This window comes from Rhipicephalus sanguineus, chromosome 1 (assembly GCF_013339695.2).
Source record: "Rhipicephalus sanguineus isolate Rsan-2018 chromosome 1, BIME_Rsan_1.4, whole genome shotgun sequence".
Classification (NCBI taxonomy): Eukaryota; Metazoa; Arthropoda; class Arachnida; order Ixodida; family Ixodidae; genus Rhipicephalus; species Rhipicephalus sanguineus.
In genome coordinates this window covers 125,499,098-125,513,949 of record NC_051176.1, presented here as the reverse complement: position 1 = coordinate 125,513,949, position 14,852 = coordinate 125,499,098, and the positions used below count along the sequence as shown (strand labels likewise).

The 14,852-nt window shown below is 48.1% G+C and overlaps 1 protein-coding gene across 2 annotated transcripts in view; it reads left to right on the top strand.

Moving 5' to 3' along the window:
* LOC119397454 (protocadherin Fat 4) overlaps positions 1-14,852 on the top strand; it is a 171,425-nt gene that overhangs the window by 84,993 nt on the left and 71,580 nt on the right. For both annotated transcript variants that reach the window (XM_037664897.2, XM_037664890.2), the window contains exons 12-13: positions 4,990-5,160; positions 9,677-9,888. In XM_037664897.2, the coding sequence (XP_037520825.2) occupies positions 4,990-5,160; positions 9,677-9,888 (383 nt within the window). The remainder of the gene's footprint in view (positions 1-4,989; positions 5,161-9,676; positions 9,889-14,852) is intronic.

Below are 14,852 nucleotides of genomic sequence, written 5' to 3'. Positions count from 1 at the left end.
CTAGGGTGTCATATTAATATGCAGAAGACAATGCTAATGTTCAATAGACTGGCAAAAGAACGAGAATTCGTGATTGGCATTCTGGCTCTCCGTAACTTGGGCAAAATATGCGTATCCCGGCCAATCCTCACAGTGGTCCTTTATCTTGCGAAGAAAATTAGCAAAAAAAACAACATTTAGTGCGCTTATTGCAGGCATTACCAAATCATGTTCGGCAGCTTACTGCAATCCTTTAAAACAGAAGTGTACGATCATTGTTTTTCTACCAGTACTAAGATATTGGGCAAAATGTGGAGGTTAACAAATGTATATGTATATATTTAAGAAGTTATCGAACGCGTAACCATTGGTGGAAAAATAAACGTTAGGCGTAACGTTAACAGTCTGGAAGACAGTGGCGCAGATTGGAAGTAAGCGGGGGCAACGAATATTCCGTATCTTGACTTAAGAAGAAAAAAATTAATTGGACAGTCCTTGTAATGCTTACGGCAGATAACCATTGCTCTTATTAGAGCAAGATAAATGGTTCCAAAAGAAGTGTACATAGTCGAAAATGACGGGGAAGTGGGTGGTGCAATGAAATCAGAATGTTTGCATGCAAAAGAGTGAATGAGATATCATAAAATGTGGGTAATTGGAGATTGCTGGGAATAGCCTTCATCCCGCAGCGCCCATAAGTAGGCATAAATCTAGGAAAAGTATAGATGCAGTCAACCCGACTACTTTTTTTTTTTCATGTGTATGATGACTAATGCGAGAACGTCAAACGCAGCGATATTAAACGAAAGAGATTCTAGCCAAGCATTTAGTGCTTGCGGTAGTCTCGCTCTACTTGAACATTGCGGCATTGTTATCTGGGTCATTTAAAAGGTCAGACAAGAGGAACAACAAAAATTCCGTGCAAGCGGCATTTTTTTACGAAAGCGCGGGAATTTTTGGGGTTTCGCTACATGACAAATGGCTCCTAATGCAACTTTCAAGTTAGGATTTCACTAATGCGCGGTCAAGCGTGCCTGCACATCAGCGACTCGGCTCCGGATCCGCAGCAGCCATGCCAAGGGGCGATTGAAGTGTATTAAAGGGGAGCTCGCCATTCGTCTTCTGATTGGCCTCTAGCATATATGCTTTATGACCGGCCCATCTCGGGCGACCGTTCAATTTTTCATTAGGGCCTGCGCGCTTGCTGCTCCTGTAATATAAAAGAAGTGAGCCACTGCGTTGGCCCGACATACGCGAACACAGCTCCCGCAGTAAGTGACGTTAATCGCTGGCAGCCTGCGCTCGCGGCGGTCATGCCCTAAATCATGCACGCGCCTGCACAGAGCGTCGTTCGAACCGAACGCCTCGGCGGCATGAGCGCAGCCTGCGGCCGACAGATGAACCTATCTGAAGCGCTGCCAAGATAACCACAAGAAAGCCACAAAGAAAAAAAGCTTGCAGTTCTTTGGCTGCATGATCGAAGCCCATTACGGAGTTGCACTTGCACTCCCATATTTTTTTTTCTTTTTTTGCACTACTGGCACGCCCGTGACGACACAGCTGCGCGTTGCAATGTGCTTGACCTGATAGAGTACACACTTTCACGACGGGCGATTCATATAACCAATTTGCGAATGAGCTCGAATACGTCGCGCCACTTGGAAGCTTGATAACAATGCCGTTATGCTACACGGTACATGTGTGCGTATAAACTGAGCAAGGGGTGTCGTTAGGTGGGGGAGGTTACGTGCGGAAGATATTCTCGTCCTCCCTGCTTATTGACGCAATTAGCAGTGCGCAAAGGCAGCCGGGATTCCGAGCTTGCAACCCGCCTATATATAGCGGTGAATAGTAAACGGCCGTGGCAACCACTCACAAAATCGTCATTCCAGTTAATCGTCCGCTATCAGTATCCCAGCGCCGTGGCCATCAAGCAAGACCAGGCACAGCGGAGGCTCGACGGCGTTTGCTTGCGCGAGATACGCTTTCTACAAGAATTATTTTCTTTTGAAGCCGTGGAGTATGCTTCGGTCCAGACATTAAATTTCGCTATATCCAAAACAAGGGAGATGGTTACTCGTTAGTTTACATTAAGGTTACCGCTATGCTTTATTGAAACTATTCCGCACTTCACAGATATTTACTTCCGAGGAAAATTTCATATTTGATGTTCCTATAGTTATTACAATGTTCCGGATAGTTTTATAAACCCTATAGGAGTCCTTAAACGGCAAACGGGCTATATCGTAAAATTTTGCATACCTTATTCCGCTAGTGAATTCGCACTCTCCGACGAAACGCCCAGAAGCTGCTCACATGCATTATCGATAACAGTCTTCAAGGTACAGCGGTTGTTCAAACGTTAAAAGCGCTCTCCCCTAATAATGATCAGCCCCGCACTTCGTCCACACTTGCGTACGTCTGAGCGTTAATTCGCGTAATCATCCACAAGTTGCTGCCACTAACGCTCGCAGTAACGACGCCACAACGCGCCACCGTTCTGCAAATACTGTGATTTCTGTTCGATGAGCCTGCAGGCCGTGTTGGACGCAATAGCAAAAAAAAATAGAAAAAAAAAAAGAAACATGCAGTCCCCGGCTTGGAGCTTATTACAAAGGTACTTTCTCGTGACGAACGCCCCATTTAAATATATACGAGAAGCGCCGTCGTTTCAGCTCGTGCCCCGGACGTTGCATGCAAGCCAACTAAGACGAAGAGAAGGCGTAAATATGGGTCACTCTCGCCTCACTTCGACGTTGCGCCTGTAACGAACACAACTTCCGGTCTGACCACCACTGGCCCAGCAGCGTGGTCTGGCGATACCGTGCGTGATTCCTCTCGCTGTTCGCGACTCGTTAAAGGACGGCGATGTCCGCGCGCCTCGTCGAGAGTTCTGTAATTCACCTTCTCTTATACCTGCGCTGAAGAAGCGGCCGCCCATTGTTTGACAAAGACGGCGTAACGGGGATGGAATTACGACGTTGTACACGCCATGTAGAGGTGGGTTGACGATGGAGGAAAGGAATAGAAACCGCAGATGAGCTTACGCAGCTCTCAACAATAAGATGAAAGTGACGGCCCAGAGTAACTTCCTTTATAGCTCATGTTACTAACGACGCCGCTCGTGGGACAGCGGCAGAGCGGTCGGCACCAGGAAGCCACTGGGAAGCCCTTTCGACTCCCTTTCGCTCTCCTCTTTTCGCGTGACATAATCGAGCCTTCACCGTGAAAGTGTGGCCAAGTGACGTAAAGAGAGCGCCACCGGGGCTATAGCGGCGGTCGCTCGGGCCGGCGCGACAGCCTTTCACCGCGCGTAAATGCTTCCGCTCATTACGCCAAAGACGCGGTTCCGCGCGGCGGCGAACGCTGTCAACGAAACTCGTTCCCAGACCTTTCGAGTCTAGGAAATTGGCACTTAAAGCGCAATCTTCCACTCTTCGTCCATCGCGTGTACGACGCACCCCGAAATTGCCGAATGGCGGCGCAGTCTGGTCGCACCGGAGGAGCGGTGATGCAGGGCACGCTGTAGCATAAGTGCTCGTCAATTCCGAAGTCGCATCCCAGAGAATGTCATATGCAGCATTAGTTAAAAAAAAGGGGGCTTTCTGTGGAGGGTTAACGCCATTCCCGAGTCGTGAAGTGCGTTCGGCGTCGAAGCCAAGTTGACGCGCCGTCACACTCCGCTCGATTGGCTCTGCCGGAGCAGGGCAGAAGCTCTGCGGCTTCCACTCAGCGCGCACATTACCGTTCCTGCATATGGGCAGCTGTGTGCATGCCACACCGTGGTGAACGTTAAGCTAAAAAATAGGGGATGTTTTCTCTGGATGTCGACGAGCGTACGACGGTTTTCCTTCCGCTTTATCCCGTTTACCATCGAAATGCGGCACCTGCAACGTCAGTGGCACGCTGCTCATCATGCGAGCTTTTCGAGACGTCATTGTAGTGGTAATACGGTGCGGATAAGATTTTTAAAGCCGTGACCTTTGACTCCATTATAGGTGGACAGATATGGGAGCCCGCATTGATTTTCTATTGCCCTGCAGGTTTAGATAACATTTCTTTCAGAAGCCAATGCAAACGCTTTCTCGCCTACCGCTACTATGCTGAACTGCGTTGTGATGGAACGCATTTCTTTGTGCGATGTTCGCACTTAATTACCCCGGTTTATAAATATATATTAGAACATTAAAATAGTTCTCTGACCCGTAAGACGCCGGCTCGATCACTGCCGCGGCGGTCGCGTTTCAATGGAGGCGGAATGCTAGAAGCCCGTGTACTGTGCGGTGTCAGTGCACTTTAAAGGAGCCCAGGTGGTCGAAATTATCCGGAGCAATCCACTACGGCGTCTCTAATAGCCCGAGTCGCTTTGGGACGTTAAACCTCATAAACCAGCTGTTTCTGTAACTGTTTCTCTAAGCTGACGCATCGACCTGGAAAAAACGAACGTCAAGCTAAGTAACCGAGCGAAGCCGACAGTAAAACACAAAAGAACTGGGCCCGTGTTCATAAAAACGTCCAACGCTAGAACTGTTCGTAAGGGAAATATGCACAGCACCAATCTGTACAATATGTACAGCACCAATGTTGGTGTTGCACATATTGTTATGGAAGTTAGTTGGGTGATGGCAAAGAGCACCTATTAAATAAACGCTTTGTGACTTCGACCCCTGGTGTTTCAGTTCACACTTAACGTTCACTAAATACCAAGGCCACTTGCGCCCACCATCATGGCTACTCCACCTTACACCATTTATGCAGCCAGTCTCCTTTACTAGCGTCAATACGGAAGACCACGACTCAAATTCGCAAAACAGCCTTACGCTAGAATTGTTCGTGTAAGAGAAACTTGCAGCCGATCTTGCTGCCGGACACATCATTAGCGAAGCCGGCCGGCCAGTGGTGAAGCTGGACACTTACAAGCGAGTAGTTTAGGGGATATTCGGCCTCACGCCGCGCCTGGGCGGACGGCTATTCACTGCACCGTGGTAACTCGGCCGTTTCCATCCACAGGTTCTCGCACTGGAGCGGAAGCCGAATGTGAACCCGGACGCCAAGGCCAGCACCACAGTAGTGGAGGTCTCTCTGCTGGACGCGAACGACAACAACCCACAGTTCCTGCCTGAAGGCGTGTACGTGTTCAGCGTCACCGAAACAGATCCACCCGGAACCACGATCGGATCGGTAAGTGCTCTTCTTGAATAAGCTTTGCATTCGTCTTATTCCCCTACAACTTCCAGGTTTATGCAGATGCGTGCCGAAGTTACAGAAGCAGGGTATACATCTTCAGTATTAAGCCGTGCAAAAATTAATGACGATGGTTGTTCAGTGCCTATATGGAACTTGTAGCAGCGTTTTTTGTGTGTCTCCCCAAATCTTTGGTGACGTGTTTACAAAGAGGCAAGGTCTTAATTTGCACCGATCTAGCATGCTTACAACCGCAGTCTTTAAAGCTCGCCGTTGTGAGCGCGCTCAGTGCTAACTGCATGCGTGCTCAGTACTATTGCACATTGCCTCCTGCATCCCTAGAAGACAACGTGTCCAGGAGAATACGCAGTGCGCAACGTCACCTGCCGTGGAAGGCATAACATAGTTGCCTAAGAACATTAAATAATAAGTGCTTTCTTCGTATTCGTTTTCTGTTTTTCCCGAACACCCCCAGTCAGGCAAAAGAAACGCCAAGTACAGACACACTCAGGCGTGCACACACAAAGGGGGAAGTTTTCGAACACAGGGTACGCATACAAGTGAGCCAGTCTTGAGAACTTTGTCGATTACTGCGCAGTTTTGTCATCTTATTTCGCCAAAAGCAAAGGGAGGATGGTAAAAGTGACGCGCCGAGGAATGGTGAAAAGAAGAAGAAAACAGATGGCGCTGGAGGAAAAAGAACAGAGGACCACCGCACGTCTTTGTTTCGGAGGTGACGGAGAATCGCGCGCTGCTGCTCTTTGGCGCGCGAACGCAATAACAGCGGCGCTGGTCGGGGGCATACAGAAATAACAGCGATGGCGGCGTCGTGCCGCATGAATCCCCGTCATTGTTAGGCGGGAGCCGCGCGTTCGTTTCTCTCTTCGCGCCTGGCTCTTTTCTTCATCTTCTCGTTCTCATTTCATTCACAAGGAGGAACGCACAAACAATCGATCGAAGAGGAAAGAAAAAGCTGATTGTTTCTGAGTGGCGAACAAAAGGTCGTCGTCTCTTTTCTGCTGTTGTTTTCGTTGTTTCTTTCACTGCTTTGCTCCCTGCCGCACACGCACAGCGCTTGCTCTCTGTCTTTGGAGGCGACGCCTCAATACAGGCGGGGCTAGATAGACCACTGCATGGGACAGGGTACGAGCTGCGCTAAGGGGGGGGGGGGGAAGAGGAGGAGGTGTACGAGGCAGACAGAGCAGGACAACTAGGTCTCCTCTCCTACGCACGACGAAGAAGACGAGCTCCTCGCTCGCAACAGTGTCGCGCGTAAGGTCAAGGGGAAATGCGCCCCCACGGTGTGTAGGGTTAAGACAAAACAAACCGAGCTCACGTACGCGCCGTGTGTGTACAGGCGACGGTTGAGAGGAGGGTAGGGATGGTGGACCCAGCACAACGTGTGTGGCTAAATATAGACTGCGAAAGACGACAGAGCATGAGGAAAGGTGGGGGGGGGGGAGGGGTAGGAATGAAGGTAAAGAAAGGCAAGCGAGGCAGCATAAACGCGCAAAGAAACGAGACCGACCTATAATACAATAGGGGCGAGCCGTGTGTCCATTCTCCATAAGCTACCGCGCCGGCGTTCGCGAGGTACTCTATTGTATTAGCGACGAGCTCAGGTGCCTCAGCCCGATCCGCTTCGTTTGTTTCCATCTCGAAAACAAAAAGGACAAAAACGAGAGCATGCGTAATCTCGCAGTGAGCGGCTGGTGGCCTGCTCGCCGGTGCTGGCTGCGGATGGCCCTACACAAATAGGGCAAACCAGGCCGATATTAAGGTCGCCTCGCGCTCATATTCCGCGATACGGGCAATCAAAGTGGGCACAGGCGTCCGGGGATCTCGCGTGAGGCTTTAGTGGCGGCACTATTGAATGGGCGCCCGATCCATCACCCTCGATCGCCTCGGTCTTCCCCCTTACTCTCCGACGCTCGGTGCGACATACCTTGTTCTGTCTTTTTCTCCTATACTGCTTCCTTTCACGAGGCATCGGTGTGCTTCAACGGCGCTATACAATGGGGTGATCGTCCTCAGGGGACGAATTTGTTGCACCTCATTTATGCTAGCTTTGAAAAAGGACGCCAGCGTCCTTTTCACGGAGTGCGCAACGAGGCGATCGACACACATGCTTGTATATACATATAAAAGATGTAAAAGCTGTCCCAGGCAACTGCTGCGCAAAGTGCCCCAAGCCGTTGGTTTTCTTCGGCATGAGGCCAGCGCGAAAGTGACATCGCGTATTATGTTCGTGTCACACAGCGCAGATAAGAGGGAAATCTCGACAGAATGGGCATACGAAAAAAAAATATATATATATATATATTCCGTCATTCTTTCTACGGCGTTATCCAGGCCGCAGTGCATTCATCTTATATTTTATATGTAATGCGTGGCCAGTCCTTCTTGTGTGGAAAGCAATCGATTCCGACAAAACACGATAACAATGCAGTGCTGTGCCTGGGAAGCTATTTACGCAAGTCACCGGTATATACAACAGTACCATGACATTGTACACCCTGAGGTCAGAAGCACCGTGTTGAGCGCTGTGTATCGAACGCTGGAGCATCGAGCAAAGATTACTTCGAGAATTTGTGACAGCTCCGTCCATAACTATCTTCTGTGTCTTTGTGTCGACCATGGTGCCAAGGTTCAGGTATTTTCTGGGTTATGGCATCAATGTGGTGCGATTGGAATTAAAGAAAAGTAGATTAAGATTAAATGCGAGAAGTCTTTCTTTTTTTCTTTTTTTGCCTGCGTGTGTGTGTGAATACGGTCCCAGGTCCCGTATTCACAGCAGCCTCATCACCTACTTAAGTCTTCGCAAGTGAAAACTCCAGCCAAATCGTAGTTGGGACATCCGTTAGCGAAGGCGGCCAGGCAATGATTAAATGAACTGACGATCGAGAAGCCTTGTCAGTTCGCGTGTTTATGCCTTTTGTCCCGCTGTGCATCAGAGTGCACTTTTTCATTGGAGAATCCGGATGTGTCCGCTACATGTTTTGACCCGAGCTCGCGTCCAGGTAGTAGTACCTATAGAAAAAAGCAGAGCGAGGTCACCTAAACAACTTGCATTCCCGTAATGAGTCGCAAGGTCACCGTCAGGTAAGCCTTAACTCACGGTAGGGCAAACAAATAAACTCGGTACACTGGTGACCAATAGGCCAGTCTGGAAGAGCCACGTACAACCGTGCGCTTTGGTTTAGGGATCAGAAGAATGCACGTCGGAAGTATAATATGCATTGACTGCATTGCTGCAAACTTAACTCTTAAATTATTTTTCTGCAGAATTTAGAGGTTTTTGCATGATGCATGACGGTCCCGTAGATAAAGCGAAGGTGTGTGCTTTCATATGCGTGTAGGTTCTTGACTCAATTCATCCAGAGGTCAATGTAGCGTTTCACTGACAAAACAGTGCAATATATCGCACAAGCAAACGAAGCCTTGCGCACTTGAAAACCTGCTGCGACGGTGGGGGTTGTGCACCTGGGCCCGTATTCACACACAAAAAAAAACCGTCTTACGCTAAAAATTTTCGTAAGAGAATATTTCAGTCAATCACGATGCGGAACATATTATTAGCAAAGCCGGCTGAACAATCGGAAAGTGCACTTACAAAAGAGAAGTTTTGGGAATTCGACCCGTGTTTTACCACAGTTTGACAATCATTAGACTGCAAGAAGCCGTTTTGCTGTTGAACTGTTGTGGACTGGGAGTATGGCGCAAGCCTCCTTTTCTATTTGAGTAATGTTGCAGACAGAAACAGGGTGCAGCCCAAGCGGAAAGAGTAAAGCCTCCCGTTCACACGCTGCTCCGGATCACTGACATTTTTAGTCTTTCTTGGGATACTTGAACGTAGAAATTTTGGTCTATCTGTCTGTCACACGATTCAGCCACCCGGCCGAAGTTTAAGCTTTGCTGAACGCCCAGCCACCTTGAACTGGTAGCTGCGTTTATCCTTGTGAACATTGTCGATCAAAAAGCAAATATTATGCGTATCTGAGGTGCAACATCAATACGTAAGTATTCGGTGGTGTGTTCCTTTACTAGAAAATACGTAGATACGTAATTCTAAAGACCCTAGTGTTTCTTAGGCTGCGCTGAAACGGCGCAGAAACGGCTGGCAGAAGACTACCGTCTTTCGACGACATTTGCAGAGAAGCACGAAGATACGCCGCCAATTTTCTTTTTTTTTAGCTTCTTGACTCGAATACGTTTTTGATTACTGACAAAGCTGCTCTGCTGCGATAAAGCCACAAACTATTGTTGTCAGTGCGGCTTCTTTTGAGCAAGGCCGAAAACCATTCTAAGGTCAGAATTCGTTGGTATAGTGTCGCTCAGAAACACACGGACATCGGTGCGCGTAATGCTGCTGCCGTTAGCGGCATCTACATTCTTTCCTCTGCGTGCGTTTTCTAAGGCGTATATTCGTCACTGTAGTGCATCTCCGCGTGTTAGCGCCGATAGTAGGATTAAAGGCATTGCATAACAAGACGGTGACCGTGCTTTTTTTCAGGTGGTCGCGGTGGATCCGGACATGGGCGACAACGGGCGCGTGGTGTTTTTCAAGCAGAACGACACGTTGAGCTCGAAGGTACCGTTCGGCGTACACCCGTTCAACGGCTCGGTGTACGTGCTGGACCAGTTCCGCGAAATCGCCGTAAAGCCTGACCGGTACACTTTCTTCGTCATCGCCTCCGACGTCGCCAAGAGCGTCCACGAGAGAAGGTGAGACGTCGCGCTTACTGCCTGGCATAGACCACAGACCTCTGGCAGCAATACACCCACTCAATGACCGTTGTCACTAAGTCTTTGAGGATAAGTTGCATTGTGGATCTAACCTCTAAGCTATAAGATCGTTTCGATTAATTTATTTCGCTCAAAGGAGCGTTATAGCAGGAGGGGGTCGGGTACACATATTTAACCTTTTTTAATTTTTTTAATTGGCACAGCGTACATAATGATTCACAACTCAAAAACAAGCTCAGAAAAAAATATATCAAAAGAAACAAAACGGATAAGGTAATTCCGGATGTAACGTTTCAAAAAAAGAAATTTGAAGATGTATCACCAGTTCCAGGTTTCTATAATACGGCGATTTTCTTCGCTTTCCAGCTGATAATCGCAATAACGGCAGATCTCCGAATGTCGAAAACTACGCAGACGTACGTGCGGCGGTCTTACAAAATGAAAAACTGATATACCGATACTAACTACTTCATTGCTCCCCCCCCCCCGTCCTTTCCCTCCTTCCCCCTTTCATTTCCAATTAAAAAATAAAAGGAGGTGACAATCTGTGCACTGTTGAGTGCAGGCTCTTCTGGCGTTACGCCATAAACTTTACGATGCCTTGCATTCTATCTAAGTGGTAATGAGTCATATCGCGACCGCTCCTGAACCACATTTAGAGTCTGCAATCCTACGAACGGACGTAACAGCGAGCCGCCGTGAGCCGGCCACCATCGCAGCCCGCTGTACAAAAGATTGCAAAACCATTCGACGAATTAAACTAAACAAAAAAAAATGGCGGGTCGGTGTTGCAAAGGCTTCCGAGGAAGCGTATATTGTTACAAAAACTAAGAAATCTAGCTTATCTTGGTTCTGTCCATGTTTGCGCTTGGCGATTCCCTGCTACAACGGCGTGTTCACCTTGGTCTCACTGACAAATCAACCAGACAGGCGCACGCACGACCGGCGTCAGCAACAGCGCTGTGCTGGAGCAAGCACCGCCGGATATTAGTGTGCACAGAGAGTGTGCCCACATCCATCCGCCTCACCGCTGACTTACGCAAACAGACTCACTCTGACCGTGCGGAGAAGAAGCAACGAGAAGAGGACCGAGAAAAAGAAAAGGGGGGGGGGAGGGGGTACGGAGTTAGAACCTCTTTTTGCCGGTCGTGCGGACACAGCGCTGCTAGAGCCGGGCGTTCGCCACTGGGTCATCATCACGCAGGAGAGACGAAGTGAGGGGAGAGAGACACGGTTTTCTCTGGCCGGGGCTGGACGCCGTCGCCACCACCGTCGTCCCGTCCGGACGAAATCGAGCTGGCGCAATCGCCCAAATGCCGCCGCCGCTGCAACCGTCACTCGCCGGTCGCGATCTGCGGGGGCTGCCTGGCGTGTGAGCATGCTCTGCGGGGGCGGAAAGCTGGCTGCTCGCAATCATACGTTGGAGCGGAACCCGGGGCTCTTAGCCACGAGCGGAGAAGAGCACCGCCCGGCAAAGAGAAATACAAAATCGGCTGGAAAGGAAAACAGGGGAGCAGGGAGGAAAGCGCGGCCGGAACAATATCGTCCGGATTGGTTTGATGGCCGCGCGCACGCGCGCCCCCCGAGCGAGCGCTCACTATTTACCCTTCTTCGCTCTCCTCCTCTCTAGTCATCCCGGCTGTCCATGTCCCCCACTTTCGCAAGCTGCCCACGAAGAAAGTGAAGCGAGTCGATTGGACGATCCTCCTTGCCGGCCGGGCCTTTCCTATTGCATTCCTCGCGTTCCGGAAACGTCGCAAACCGCGGTCCTGGCCTGACTGACGCTGTCGCTGGCTTATTATGTGTATATATAAGCGGATACGTGCGCAGGCCGTATAGGCACACAGAGGTGTCACGCATAGTGCTGCCAGATAGCGGGAGAGGAATGGAAAGAAAACATTGCTCGAAGGAAGACCTGGTCGTACTCGCAAGAATAATAATTTCGATAACAATAATTTAAAACGCCACACTCTTGCACTCGCCCTGCTCAGCATCCCATGTAAGCACGTACGTATATCACCGCTGAAAAATACTGAGAATTACTTGCTGTCATTGTGCGAGTTGCCTGTAGCGGCATAAATGGTGCGAAAAATAAGTTTTTCTAATCATGTTCATGGGTGCGTTGTGTCTCAGAAACGGCATCCCCGAATGAACAAAGGTTGGAATATGCGCGATCTCTACGTGCGATGTAATATACCGTGTACTTGCGTGTTATGTATGCCTATGCAATGGAGCTGTAAGAATGGCGGTTTTCTCAACTGAATCGACTATGCGATTCGAATAGGTGATCACCGAATCGAATTGAAATATCAACACTTTTGGAAACGCTTCCGACTACTGAGCAGGTTTCCTAAGTAGCTTTTGTGTACGGCCTTTACACCTGACTGAGAATATTTTATTCGAAACATAAATGTTTAGTTTCTTAGGTACAAATCACCACCTGAATGGAGTCGGACAGCCTTTATTTTTTTCACGTGAGGTTTCCGAGAGTTCGTGCTTGGCAGCTACGGGATGGATGTGGAGATTGCTGAGGTGTAATGTAAAAATCAAGGGTTAATTATAATCACAGCGCAAACGCACATAAAAGATAATCAACGGACACTTAGAAATTTCTACGAAAGGGCACTGAGCTCAATTCGCACATCTGGTTTGAAGGCCCGAACATGCGAGCGTATAAGTGCTCATAACACGAAGATTTCTTCTCTTGCCTCTGGAAGGGGCAAATGCAAGCGAGTATTTTATAAATTGTCGACCTACGTCGGCAATGTCGACCATATTTGATTACTTGTTTTTATCATTAATGTGAAGATATTCTAGTGACGGCCTGCGCAAAAGTATCCACTGAGGCAAAACGAAAATGACGAATCAAAATTCTCGGTACGTCGTAGGCAAAATGCATAGCTGTAGGTGCGCGGTGTGCAAAAAAAAACTTACCCCATTTCGACCCAGTGTGAAATCTGCAGAAACAGCGTAACTGTGGTTCTTCTGTGTTTCCCTTGTGACTGCCGCTTCGTCCGCGACCGAGGCATAAATGCCACCTATGGGTGTGTCTGGGAACCGGGGTTTGCGGGACGAATTTAGATCCTATTCACGCTCAAGCACAGTGAAACGTCGAACGTTTCACTGTGAGGCTACCGCTTCGTCCGCGACCGAGGCAGTTGCGCCATCTGTGAGTGTATCTTGAAACCGGAGCGTGACATCCAGCGCGGACACTCGTCTGTCGTCAGGCCCAGCCCAAGTACAGCTCCGCTGCTAAAATTTTTAAACGGGCAGTCGGTATCACGCGCATAATGTGCCGCAGTTGCCTAGGTTCTGTACTTGTCTCATTGCAAAGTTCACGGAACTTCTGAAATGTTTGACGAAAGAAAAAAAAAATATTCATTTTAGTCTATGTTGAACCTTTTTAAGACGTCTACCTGTCTGCTGGTCATGGTAGGAAAAGTGTTTCGCTTGACAATCGACTACAGAAATCCAAACGTGCTTGTTTACGATTAGGTGATTTTTTTTTCTTCTTTTCGTACTCTTCTTCCTCTTTGGTGATGCAATAAATGGTTTGGAGTTTACCTATAGTGTTTGTTAACAAAACTCAATTTTCTTGTGAAAGCAATCCCAATGTTTACCTTTATGTCTATTTATTAAAATGCAAAAATTACGACTTCTTCAGCTGGCCACTCGAGTTTTCTTACAGAAGATTATCTTTTTTTTTTTCCTCTCAAGAATTCAAAAGAGATTCGTCTCAAGATAACGTGGGAGTCTTGAAACGTATCTTGTGGTCGGGATTTCATACCAGCCCGATAGACAGTGTGATAGAGTTTGGGGAACCAAAGAGTACCTTGAGTCTCGAAATCTTTTCATGCACCTTCGAGCTTCCAGGGTAGAATGTGGAGCGGGGGAGGGAAAAGAGGGGGGGGGAGCTCACGGCACACCCTCTCCCTTCCTCGCCACCTTTGGCGCCAGTCACTATATAAATCAATAAAATATAAAGCTCACTTGCACACACTGCATGATTTGTGTCCACTGAAACATTGATTTCGACTTGCATATTTTAACCTACGCCACACACAGGAACTATACAGATACGTGCCTTCCCATAAGCTGGTATCTAACGCTGTTCTACGTACAGTCAACGTTTTCACGGGTCTTCGTCGTCATTTGAACTGAGATATGAGCTCGATGCTTCGTTGTGCTGCTTGCAAAATATTGAAGGTTACGAGACTGAGTTTGCGCCCCCCCCCCAACCCCCCACCCCCCTTCCATTGTAATGCGCACTCCTGCGGAACAGGGCGCAGTTTTTAACCATGATAGCAAGATGCACGTATACCGGGCTTTTCTTCCAAAAACGGCAATACATTCTTTCAATGTAAACTTGCAAGTACGGCGGCCGTACTGTGATTTAATTCAGTATAAATCTAATTCGTGGATCCTGGTTAATTAACAGACGATTAGTATGATTTCAACTTTTATGGGCGTCCGCAGCACCTAACAGTTTATATTTATGAAAACTTTGTTTATTTTCTAGAAAAGCCGATCTTTTAAAAATTTTTGGCAGCATTCGGAAAACCAACCAATATAGTTTACATATATGCTTTGCAGTCATAGTTGTCACGACGTGCCAATTTATGAGCTCGCCCGGATTTTGTTTCAGTTCATTTTCTCGTTAATTTCTACGTCATTGAAGATAATTTTGAAACTATTAAAAGAAATATTTCGGCATTTTCGATGACGATGATTTGACGTTCATTACTTAACGTTTTAAAAAATACTCAGGCGCACCTGAAGTAGAATACACAAAGCTTGTCGTTCGTAAGTACGCGTTGCCATTGGCTAGATGCATTTGCTAATCCTAGGGCTCGGATCAGGATTGGCTCAAATATTGTCTTACGCTATAATTGTTCGTAAGACAAAATATCAGCCGATCTCGATGCTGGACGTATTATACAGCA